Source organism: Macaca thibetana, chromosome 18, assembly GCF_024542745.1.
Source record: "Macaca thibetana thibetana isolate TM-01 chromosome 18, ASM2454274v1, whole genome shotgun sequence".
Taxonomy (NCBI): Eukaryota; Metazoa; Chordata; class Mammalia; order Primates; family Cercopithecidae; genus Macaca; species Macaca thibetana.
Window position 1 is genome coordinate 47,430,344 of NC_065595.1, and position 13,216 is coordinate 47,443,559.

At 31.5% G+C, this 13,216-nt stretch overlaps 1 protein-coding gene across 7 annotated transcripts in view; it reads left to right on the forward strand.

The window, feature by feature from the left end:
• The window catches only part of CCDC178 (coiled-coil domain containing 178), a 515,084-nt gene that overhangs the window by 152,987 nt on the left and 348,881 nt on the right, over window positions 1-13,216 (forward strand). For 6 of the 7 annotated variants that reach the window (XM_050768096.1, XM_050768095.1, XM_050768092.1 and 3 more), the window contains 2 exons: window positions 12,617-12,712; window positions 12,861-12,997. In XM_050768096.1, the coding sequence (XP_050624053.1) occupies window positions 12,617-12,712; window positions 12,861-12,997 (233 nt within the window). The remainder of the gene's footprint in view (window positions 1-12,616; window positions 12,713-12,860; window positions 12,998-13,216) is intronic. The other variant, XM_050768098.1, reaches the window with a different exon arrangement.

Genomic DNA, 13,216 nt, shown 5'->3' on the forward strand with positions numbered 1-13,216 from the left:
ATGAAATAAATATATATACATACACATATGTGTATATATATGTGTGTGTGTATATATATATGTATATATTTTAGGATCATTGTAAAGTCATAATTTCTTTCTTTAGTTTCAGAGGTCCAAAAAAACAAAGACATTTCACCCCAGGATATATCAAACCTATATAGTTTCATCTGTACTTGATTAGATGATGAGATTTTGGACATTAGAGATAATAACATTTAGATGCAAGCTTGTGCTTTGGTTGGAGATTTGTGGGCACCCTCAGAGGAGGTGAATGTATTTTGCGTATGGGTGGGATGTGGATCCTGGACCCAGGGAGCGCAGTGTGGTATGCAGAATCTGGGCCCTCATAATTTGTGCCCTTCATGTCATGCTTGTAAATATGCAAGGTTATATGGGCAGAAGGATTTTGTAGATGTAATTGTGTTTATAATCAGTGCCATTAGATTGGGAGATTATCCTGGATTGTAATGGTAATTACATGAGTCTTTGAAAGCATAACTTTCTTCTGGCTGAGAGCAGAACAAGTCAGAAATGTAGAGTCAGAGAGTTCCAAAGCATGAGAAGCGCTCAGCCAGTCATTGCTGACTTGAAGATGGGAGGGGGCCACATAGAAACTGTGAAAAGATAATACATTCTGCCTGGAACTGTAATGAGATTACAACCTTAATGAGATTAGAAATGGTTTATCCCCCAGAGCCTCTAAAGGAGAGCCCAGGCCAACTGAAACCTTCATTACAGCTTGTGAGACCCTAAGCAGAGTCCTGACCTAGCTCACCAGCATTCTGACTTATAGAAACACGGGATAGTAAACAGGCATTATTTTAAGTCAATAAGATGATACTATTCAAATTGTTCAATTACATTTTGTGTCAGGAGCATTTTTAAAAGATTTCCTCATATAGAATTTGCAAGATTTTGAAAAGCGTATTCTTATATTTTTTTTTTGTACGTCTAGTTGAGGATTTCTCTTTTAGTAATTCTTCTAACTGGTTATATTTGGTTTACGAAGTAAATAATGATAATTCTTGTTGTACTAATTTACTAATTTTAAAAATTATTTATGTTACTCATCATCATTTATCTGGGGTTTTCCAGGAATACTATTATTTCATCTGCAATTAGAGATATTTTTTATTAATTCTTATGCCTTCAATCATTATTTTTTATCTGATTACATTGGTTAATACTTTTAATACAATGTTACATAGTAGTGGAAATAAGTGGCATCCTTGCTATGCCACACTCTTAATGGGATTGCTACTAGTATTTCTATTCCGTTAAATATGATGCTGGCTTTAAGATTCAATATATGTTTTATCATGTTAGTAAAGTATTGTCACTTTCAATGTATTGAGTAGTTTTTAAAATTGGGAATGGGTATTGAATTTTCTCAAGAATCTTTTCTGCCTCTATGGAGAAGCTCATGTAATATTTCTCTCATTATCTATAATACAGTAAATTAAATTAATGGATTTTCTAATTTGAACCTTGAATTGTTAGAATAAATCTTACTTGACCATTATATCTCTCATCCTTTCTTAAACACACCCCAATTTTCTTTTTACCATCGCCATTAAACCTTAGGTCACCAGTGATTTCCATTTTGCTAAATCTAATCATTATTCTTTTGTCCTCATCTTAATTAACTTACACACACCACTTAACCAAGTTGATTATACCCTTAGCCTTGGAAATTTTTTTCTTTTGGCTTCCAGAACACATTCTTCATGGTTTTTGCTACTTTTCTGGATTCTTCTTCTCAGTTCCCTCTACTGGTTTCTTTATATCTCCTCAAACCCCCAAAATTTGAGAACCCCAGTGCTTGGTCTTTTATAACAAATCTTATATATCTAACTGCCAACTCTTAATCTCCGCTTAGATGTCTAGCAAGTATCTCAAGTTTAACTGTCCTAAAATTGTACTTCAGACGTGGAACCACTCTATAACCTGCATTCTTCCCTATTTCAGTTTATGACAATTCAAATCTTCCAGCTTTTAAGGCCACAACATTTGAAATATGCACTTAAATGCATGTATTTATTAAAATGAAACGTTCATTTATTTTGTGAATTTCTGGGCCAAAGAATACACATGTTCAGCTTTAGTAGACAATGCCAAAAAGTTTTCCCAAAGCATTATGCATTTTTCTATGCCTAACATCATGTCTGAGAGATCCAGCTTCAGATTCACAGTACCATCTAATATTGTCATTTATTTATTTATTTACTTACTTTAGAAACGGGGTCTTGCTCTGTTGCCCATTTTACAGTACAGTGGCAAAATCACACCTCACTGTAACCTTGAACTGCTGTGCTCAAGCCATCCTTTCACTTTAGCCTCCCAAGTAGCTGGAACTACAAGTGTACACCTGGCTTTTTTTTTTTTTTAGTAGAGATGGGATCTTGCTATGTTGCCCAGGCTGGTCTTAACCTCTTGGCCTGAAGTAATCCTCCTGCCTAGCTCTCCCAAAGAGCTGGGATTTCAGAAGTGTGTCGCAGCACCTGGCCAGTATTTATTTTTAATTGTAGTCCTTTTGGAGGACTCTGCTTTCAAATTTGCATTTCTCTGATGACTAATGGGGCTAAACATTTTAAAAGCAGTTAGTTAGAATGTTAGTCAGAGGCTAGCACAGAGACTCGGACTCAAAATTTCTCTTCCATATTCTAGTTGTGACCTATTTGTTACTTCTTTTTGAGATTCTATTTTCTGGACTGAAAAAAATGGATATTTGTTAATTTGAGTTTTTAGGAATCTGAAAGAAAAATTTAGGCATTGAAGTGTTGATTAAAGATGAATATACATAAAGGCCTTCAAATTCATCTAAACAGCATAGTTTATCATTTATATGAATGATAAATTATTTTATCATTTAATAACTTAGTTTTTGTTAGTATTTCTGTGTTTAATCTTCCATTCAAGTTGCATATATTAAGAATATACCACATTTAAGGCTGAGGTGAGAGAATGGCATGAACTGGGGAGGCGGAGCTTCCAGTGAGCCGAGGAGATTGCACCACTGCACTCTAGCCTGGATGACAGAGCAAGACTCTGTCTGAATAAAAAAAAAAAAGAAAAAAAAATACCACATTTAAAGCATTGCTCTGTGAATTTCTAATATTACTAAATTACCAATTGTTTTAAATGTTGCACAGTCTCTTTCCTCAGAGATAGAGTTGTGCTGAACAGTTTTTCCCACCCGGATGTTTCCATTATTTTTATTCACAACTATTAGCAGTAATTTATATTTTGTGAATGAATGTTTCAGCCAATTTATACAAATGGGATTATGAAGATAAGTGTTGCCTTTCTTAAATTCTTCTTAAATGTTATTAAGTAACATATTCACTGAGATAAATGGTGTAAAATAAATAGATCTACAGATTTAGTAATTAACCTTATCTCCTACTGTCTTCTCATTTCTGATTCCCCATAAAATAGTCAATGCTACCCATATAATGTGTCATTTTGCACATATTAGCCTATGCTCCTATAAGTATATATTAGGTTATAGTCTATATATATATATCTGTATTATTTGTTTTTGCTATCTGATTTTCACAAAAACAAGCTTGTCCTATACACACATTTAGTAATCTTGCTATTTTACTTAAAAATATTTTTTTTAATTTGATGTGGATATACATCAAGGTTATTAGATATGAATCTAATGCACTCTTTTAAACAGTAAACAAATATTACATACTAGGAACATGCCATAATATCAATCAGGGCACAGCGCAGGAAACAGAAATCCCTCTACTTTAGGAGAAAAAAATTTAGATACCAACAAATTTGCAAATCTGGCAGAAAAAGCCCTGGGTTGGACATCCAAAAATGTTTCCCAGATTGAGCATAGAAGCTACAGCATCTGAGGCTGTCCATGGAACTCTTGAGTTCAAAAGCCACAGTATTCAGCCTATCCCTGCTCTGGGATCAGGAAGCTGGGGTCTCGAAGTATTAACCACTGCTGCTAATTCTACAGTGCCTCAGTATCCATAGCTGGAAGATGGGCACTACAACTCAGCTACAAATAGCTCAAACTTAGCTCAAGTCTTCATGACCTTACTTGCCAGTAGAGATAATACATACAAAACTGAACTAAGCCAGAAGCAAACAGAAATCAGGAAGAAGACCATTACCTTCCACTTTCCATAATATACATAACTAAATCTCTGATCTGTTGAAACCAATTTGCATCCTAAACTTTTTCAGCAAGTAAAACCAGAAACACCTCCCTCCCTCCTCCTTTCCCTGCCCTGCCCTGCCCTGCCCTCCCCTCCCCTCTCCTTCCCTTCCTCCAAGTAAAACTAGAAAAACCTCCCTTCCTCTCTTCCTCCCTTCCCCTTCCCCTTCCCTTCCTTTCCTCTTTGTATCCCTACCTTCCTTTCTGTTATTTTTATTTTCCTAGACTTTGCTACCCAAGAAAGCCCATTAGAAGGAAAATTAAATGGAGGTTTACTGACCAGTAAACATGATTCACCTTAACGACAATGTATTCAATTATTTAACTTTTAAATAAATTCAGATTGAAAAATAGTTATTAACCACTGCAAACAATACTAAAATGAATAACTTTATATTTGTTGTTGTTATGAATTGGTTCTTTCTATGTGATAGATTCTCGAAAGTTGAATTGTTGGATTAGAACTAAATATGTTTTTCAAAATAATTATTACTGAAATATTTTCTAAAACATCTGTATACATATGCACATATATTTATATATTAGGAGCAATAGAAATGTATGATTTCTGTCATTTTTCCCAGAATGGTAGGTATTTTTAAATTATACCAACCTAATTGTTGCATAAAAAAGTGTTACATTAATTTCCATGTTCCTGCCTGACAGCAAAGTAAATACATTTTTTCCTTATTAGCCATTTAAATTTCATTTTCAATGCAAAGATTTCCATTAATGGTATACTATTTGATTTTAGATATTCTGATGATTAATATTTTTGAAGTTGTATATTTATTATTATTTATATTGGGAAAGGAATAAGGACATAATACTAGTGACTCCATGGATCTTTAGGCCAGGGCTAAAGTAATTGTACTTATCCAAAAGTTGCAGATTGCAAGAATTACACATGCAATGCTTAAGGTGTGCTCATGATTATCCCATAACTTCATTTAGTAGGCCTTCCACAAGCATTTATCGAAGGCATAGTGGTGCAAATCATTAATTTTGGCCCTTAGGCACTGAATTTTCATGTTTATTTTTTGATTTTTTTTTCCACTGAAAAATACTTTGTAAACCTGACAAAGACTGACAATTGTTTGGTGTGTAAAATATAAAATAATTTTATGCATCTGAGTTACTTGAGGCTAGATAATCTTTTCAAGGGTTATTTATGTTGTAGAGTCTGTCAGTATTTTATTTCTTTTTATGACTGAGTAGTTTCCATTTTCTAAGTACATGACAGTTTGTTTATCCATTCTTTAGTAGATGGACTTTTGGCTGTTTCCACTTTTTTTTGACTCTTAAGAATAATGCCACTCTTAAATATTCACTACAACTTTTGCATAGTATGTTTCATTTTCCTTGGTTATATATGTAGGAGTGGAATTGCCAGGTCATGTGATAGCTCGATGTTTAACATTTTGAGGAAATGCTGAACTATTTTCCAAAGTGACTACAATATTTTACATTGCCATAGCGATTTATAAGAGTTTCAATTCTAACACATTCTCAGCAAAAATCAGTATTATCTGTCCATTTTTCCCCCCCTTTTTAAATAAAGCCATCCTTAGTGGGTATATAGTGGCATCTCACTGTGGTTTTGATTTGCATTTCCATAGTCACTGATAATGGAAAGTGGCTTTTCCTGTGTTTGTCATTTGTATATCTTCCTTGGAGAAATGTCTTTTCAAATCTTTTGTCCATTTTCTATTCCGTTCTTTTTCACTTTTTATTGAGTTGTAAGTATTCTTTCTGTAGTTCGGATATTAGACACTCATCAGATAGATTATTTGAAAATATTTTCTCCCACTCCATGTCATGTCTTTTCACTTTCATGTTAGTATACTTGAAGCAGAAGATATTAAAAAGTTTAAAAACTAAAAGTTTGTAATTTTGATGGAGTCTTATTTATCTATTTTATCTTTGGTTGCCTATGCTTTAAGTATCATATCTGAGAAATCACTGCTTAACCCAAAGTCTGAAAGACTTATATCTATGTTTTCTTCTAAGATTTGTATGGTTTTAACTATTACATTTATATTTTGTAATCCAAGTTTAGTTAATGTTTGTCTATGGTATGAAGTAGAAGTCAAAATTCATTGTTTGTATGTAGATATTCAGTATTTTCAGCAGCATTCTTTGAAAACACTATTTTTTCTCATTGAATTGTCTAGACACTGTTGTTAAAATCAATTGGTAATTAGTGTAGTATGCGTTAATTTCTACATTCTCAATTTTATTCCATTGACTTATATGTCTTTCCTTATGCAAGTACTACAATGTCTTGATTAATGGAGTTTTGTAAATCAATGAGGAGAGCATTGTCATCTTAAAAATATTAAGTGTCTAAATTCATGATTACAGATATATTTTCATTTAGGCCTATTTAATCCCTTTTAACTATGTGTTGTAACTTTCAGTGTACAAGTCTTGCACTGTTTAGTAAAATTTATGCCTCAATTTTTATTCATTTTGACACTATTATAAATAAAATTGTCTTAATTACATTTTTATATTGCTTATTGCTAGTGTATAGAAATACCACCAATGTTTGTGTGTTGTCTTTGTATCCTGCAAGTTGTAAAATTGTTCATTAGGCTCTATAGTTTTTACAAATAGATTATTTAGGACTTTCTCTACACCAATCCTTTTATCTGCAAATACAGATGTTTACTTCTTTCTTTTCAGTCCGGAAATGTTTATTTCTTTTTTTTTTTCCCCTAATTACTTTGATTAGAGCATCAAATACAATGTTAAAAAAAGACAGTGAGAGCAAATATCCCATCCTTTCTGATATTAGTGATATTATCCACTTTTCATCAAGTATGAGGTTGGCTTTCACGGGTATATTTTATCAGGATAAGAAAATTTCCCTTTATTGTTACCTTACTGATTTTTTTTTATTACAAAAGGGTATAGAAATATTTCAAATGATTTTTCTACATTCATTGAAATAATGAAATGGCTTTGGTCCTTTATTATATTAATATGGTGTTTATTACATTTACTGATTTTTACATTTTGAACCAACCTTGCATTTCTAGATAAATCTCACTTCATCATGGTGTGTAATCCTTTCTGTATGTTTATGGATTCAGCAACTATTTTGTTAAGGATTTTTGTGTCTATATTCACAAGAGATGTCAGATGTCAGTCTATACTTTTCATTTCTTGTGTGTCTTGTCGGGATATGCTATCACAGTGAGACTGCCTCATAGAATAAGCTGGTAAGTGTATATTTCTTTTCTATGTTTTGGAAGATTTTGTGAAAGACTCATCTTGACATCTTTTAACATCTAGTAGTATTCACCAGTAAAGCAGTTTGGTTCTGACTTATCTTTGTGAGAAGTTTTTGATGATAAATTCAGTTTATTTGCTTGTTACAGATTTATTCAGATTTTCTGTTTCTTCTTGAGTAAGTTTTGTTAGGTGGTGTATTTTTAAGAATTTATTCATTTCACGTTGTTTATCTAATTTGTTGGCATAACATGTTTTATAGTATTCTCTTATAATCACTTTTTGAAGGTTCATAGCAATACTCTCTCTTGAATTTCTGATTTTAATAATTTGAATCTTCTATCTTTTTTCTTGGTCAGTGTATATAGTATTTTATCAAATTTCTTGACCTTTCCAAATAACAAACTTTTGGTTTTGTTGATTCTCTCATTTTTTGCGTGTATTAGAATTCATATTTTTCCCACTGCAGTTTTTTTTAAATTGATTTTCATTCCTTTACTTGCTTTGGGTTTAGTTAGCTCTTTTTCTAATTCTCTTAGATGTAAAGTTAGGTTACTGACATAAGAACTTCTTCTTTAATGTGGGCACTTAAAGCTAGAAATTTCCTTTAAAGCACTGCTCTAACTTCATCCAATAAGTTTCAATGTGTTGTACATTCATTCTCTTTCATCTCAAAATATTTTCTAATCATTCTTGAGATTTCTTATACTTGCTGGTTATCAAGGAACATATTGTTTAATGTTCATATGTTTTGAATTTCCTTCTGTTATTTCTTTCTGTTGTTGATTTATAATTTCATTCTAATATGGCTGGAGAAGGCACTTTGCATGACTTCAGACATGCAGTATGCAGTCTCTATTTTTGTTAAATTTTCTATTTCTCTGTTTAGTTCTGTCAGTTTTTGTTTGATGTATCTTGAAGCTTTGTTGTTGGGTGGATTGATATTCATGATTGTTATGTCTTGATTAATTGACCCTTCTGTTATTATAAAATGTCATTCTTTGTTTGTTCTAGCAATTTTTATTCTAAAGTCTATTTTGTCTGATATTAATCTAGCCACTTCAGCTCTAACATGGTTGCTGTTTGCATGGAATTTCTTTTTCCAGCCTTTACTTTTAACATATTTGTGTCTGTGATCGCCCATGTGTCTTTTGTGAACAGTATATGATAGGACCATTTCTTTCAAATTCATTCTGTCAATCTCTATACTTTAATTAGAGGGTTTAATTTATTTACATTTAATGTACTTACTGATAAGGTAGGATTTGTATTTGCCATTCTGCTACTTATTTTCTGTGTCTTATGTCTTTGTATTTTCTCTATTCCTTCATTACTGCCTTCTTTTATATAATACTTTAATTACTTTGTAATTGATTTGACTCTAAATTTTTATACTATTTTCCTAGCAATTGCCCTGGGAGTGGAATTCACAATTTAATTTACAAAAAATTATTTTGGATTAATACTAGCAATTTCATTAGTATACACATTTCTTCCTCCTTTATAGCTTTCTTTCTTCCTTTATTTGTCTTGATATTGTATAAATTATATCTTTATACATTGTGTGACTATCAACAGAAATTTACAATTAGTGCTTTATGCAATTGCCTTTCAAATTAGGCAATGAAAAATGGTTACAAAATAATACATTTATACATTTTTAATATTTACCTATACAGTTATGATTACTGGTTGTCTTTATTTCTTCTTGTGGATTCAAGTTACTGTCTAGCATTCTTTCATCTCAATTTGAAGGATTCCCTTGAGTGTTTCTTATAGAACAGGTTTATCCCAATATTTGATTATCTGGGAATGTCCTAATATCTCTATGTTTTCAAGTTATAGTTTTGCTTGATATAGTATTCTTGGTACTTTTCTTTTATTTCTGTATGTTGTATATGCTAGTATATACTTTCTGTTTCCCATTGTTTTGAGTAAAAAATTATCTGTTAATCGTATTGAAGATCCTTGACATGTGAAGTGTCACTTCTCTCTTGTTGCTTCCAGGATTCTCTCTCTGTCTTTGACTTTTGACAGTTTGATTGTGATGTATCTCAAGTATATATCTTTGAGTTTTTACTACTGGAATTTCTTGGGCTTCCTCAATGTATAAATTAATGTTTTTTAAACCAAATTTTGGAAGTTTTCAGCCATTATTTATTTGAATATACTTTTTGCCTCCCCCCCCTTTTCTCTTTTGACTACTTTTACTTTTGTATATATATTGGTATACTTCATGGAATGTCACACAACTATGAAACTCTGTTCATTTTTCATTATTTTTTCTTTCTGTTCTTCAGTCTAGATAATCTCAGTTGATTCATCTTCAGGTTTGATGATTCTTTCTTCTGCCTACTTGAATATGCTGTTGAGTGCAGATAGCAAAAATTTTTTAGTTCAGTTATTTTACTTTTCAACCGTCAAATTTATATTTGAATTTTAAAAATAATTTATATCACTTTATTAATAGTTTCTATTTGCTAAAACATTATTTTAATGCTTTGTTTTAGTTCTTTAGATCCTTGAACATATTTATAATTTCCAATTGGATTAATAAATAAAATGTCTAATTTTCCTCTGAGACAATTTCTACTGACTAATTTTTTATTCTCTATAGTCTGTACTTTCTTAATTCTTTGAATGTCTCATTTTTAGTTGTTGAAAACTGGACATTTTAAATATAATGTATTTATACTGGACATCATATTTTCACTTCTCCTTAGGATTTGTTCCTGTTGCTGTTTGCTGAAGTAGTAATTTTTGTTGTTTTGTTTAGGGAACTTGCTAACTTAATTCGATAAAGTCTGTTGTCTTTCTTATGTGCAGCCCCTGAAGTCTCTTCTGAGCTGAGGGTCTGTTAATCATTGGATATTAATCCTTAAAATCTGAAAAAAAATTCTCTCTGTCTTTGCAGAAAAGTTCTGTGTGCTTGTTTAGGTTCACCTTCAATAAACAACCAGGCAGTTGCCAACTCTGCCTTAGTTTTGTTATTGTTGTTGCTTCCTGCTTGCATAGAGCCTCAAGATCAGCAGGAGGTGAGAGGTTAAATGGCTTCTCGGGTATTTCCAGAACATGTGAATACCCTGGTCTTTCACACATTCCTGGATATTTGCAGCCTTCTAGATTCCCAGGAGTATGTTGGAGCTTTACAAAGTACTATGGATGTAATTCCACCAGCTTTCCCTTTTTAGTTTGTTAGTTCATCTACTGTTTGTTCCAATTTTTAGCCACTATCTCAGGTGGCCACAGAGTTAATCAATTGCCTGTAATTTTTTTGGACAACCATGCTCTGGGGAAAAAGCTTTTCTGGGAGAGAGTTTTTGTGCTGGTGAACTCTGCATCAAATCAAATGCAGACATCCTTGCAAGTGGAGGTTTCCATAAAAACCACCAGAAAGGTCCAATAAAGACAATTTTTTTTTTGAGAATGAGGCTTTGAAAGCATTCTAGCCTGATTCTGCTCCCTCTGGTGGCTGCCAGAAGGCTGCTTTTAACAACAAATTATTCTTTGAGGCTTCTGTGGAGCTGAAGAGACAGGACTAGAAGGTGAAACACTACAAAGCACACCTTACTAAGCTTAGGCTGTTTTTTATTAAATCAGTGCTCCCTAGATTGTTGCAAGCCTTTGGCTAATTTTGAGTGCTGACAAGGCTGATTTGACTTTTTTTTTGCCAGTTTTTTTTTTTTTTATTATTATTACATTTATATAGGAGGGAGTTTTCAGAGACTCCTGCTTCACTATTTTCCTTGATGTCTCTGCAAGGACATAATCTGGGAATGTTGGCTTTTTATTTTACATTTTTTCATGGTCTTCTTTTATAATTTACATTTTGTTTATGGTGGTTTTTTTTTTTGACACACATTTTTATAAAATGTGCTGTCAAACCCATCAACAGATCTCTTAGTTTAAGGTGACACTCTCCTTTAGCCCAAGATTATGCAAATGAAATTTTATTGATTACTCTACTTTGAACATGTTCTGTGTTTGCATTTAGATTTTTATTCCTCTGAAACTTTACTTTTGTTATTATATGAGTTCGATGTGAGGTATAGAGACCACTTTGAATTTTTCTAAACAGAGATTTCGTATTATTTCAGTACCATTAATTAAACAACTTCTCGCTCACTGAATTCAGATATCATTTTTTAAAAATATTGATTTGGATTTATTTCTGGCCTTTAATTTTTCCCTCTGATCTTTACTATGATGAGGAAAATAAATGTTGCCTTAATATAGACGTATTATAGGATGTTTCAGTATCTGGTAGCAAGTTTCCAATATTTATTTTTCAGATAACTTTTGGCTAGTCTCAGGTACCTTTTTTCCATGTGAACTTCATTTAATGCAGTTCAAAAAATACTACTCCATTTTGCTATATTTTTACTCTAATGTTGAGAGAACACACATTATAATCTATTAAACCTTTTTGTAATAAATCATCCTTTTCATGTAAAACTTGATTTAGGGTATTTAATAAGAGTTTTTGTTTACTTTATATAAGTCCTCTACTTTTTGTCAAATTTTTTCCCAAATTTATATTTTTGAGAAAACTTTAAAATTATTTCTTCTATATTTTAAAAACAGATTATTACTCTTACAAATAAAAGCTGTTCATTTCCTAATCCTTATATCCCAGCTATTTTACCAAAGTTGTTTATTGTTGTTTTAAATAGAATTCTTCTATTTTTCTAGGTATTTAATCATGTTATTGAAAGTTGAAGATATATTACCTATTCATTTTTAATATTATAATATTAATATTTGATTTTATTATGTAATTATGTTTACTTAGTCTTTCCCAAAGCGTGATTAATAATAATGAAGATAAAAGAGATAATATGGTCTTACTCTTGAGTCTAATGAGGATACATTCAGTATTTTATAATGTATTTTGGTATTTGCTATTGTTTCTTTATATTATATTTGAATAATTTTTTCTTGTACTAGTTTTTTTAAGATATGAAAACTAGATAGTGAGTGAATTTATTAAATGACTGTTTTGCAAAGTGTTAGCATACTTATTTTCTCCTTTAACTTGTTGATGTGATGAATTATAATTCTGAATTTTCTATTGTTTTTCAATTTTTATGTAACTGAAACAAATTCTACTTTATCATGATTAATTTATTTTTTACCTTATGGAAGGATGAAAAGCTACATAATTCACTTGATTCTGTATCTCTTCTTTCTTAGCTGGAAGATTTGAGAAGAGTTTATGACCAACTAATCTGGAAGCAAAAAAGTCAGGAAAATCAGTATCAGGAAGTAGTTAATGATTTTTATGCTGCAGTAAGTTGATTTTTTCCTGCTTCCCACTTAGAATGCCATTCTGTATTTCCAAATATTAGCTCATATATCTAAAAGTTATTTCATTATTATACTTTTGCCTTTTGATAATTAGACATGTATGAGTGATTCTTTTATTCTCTTCTTAAAGAAAAAAACATGGGATATTGAGCTTTCTGATGTTGCAAAAGATTTTTCAGCTATTTCTTTGGCATGTACAAAACTGATGGAAGACAATAAAAAACTTGGGATTGATATTAACAAAATAACAGAACAAATCAATGAAAGGTAAATTTGCAAGTACATTTTTTCTTATATACCATAATACAATATATTAAATATAACAAATCTCTCCAGTTTGTGTCCCTGGAGTGATATGGTGGTGTTTTTGTTTATCATTAGCTTAACACGCAACGCCCTAATCTTAGTGACTCAAAATAAGAAGGTTGTTTTCTCACTCACGTAGTAATTTAGCTAGTAATAGAGGGAAAAGTACATTAGTGAGAT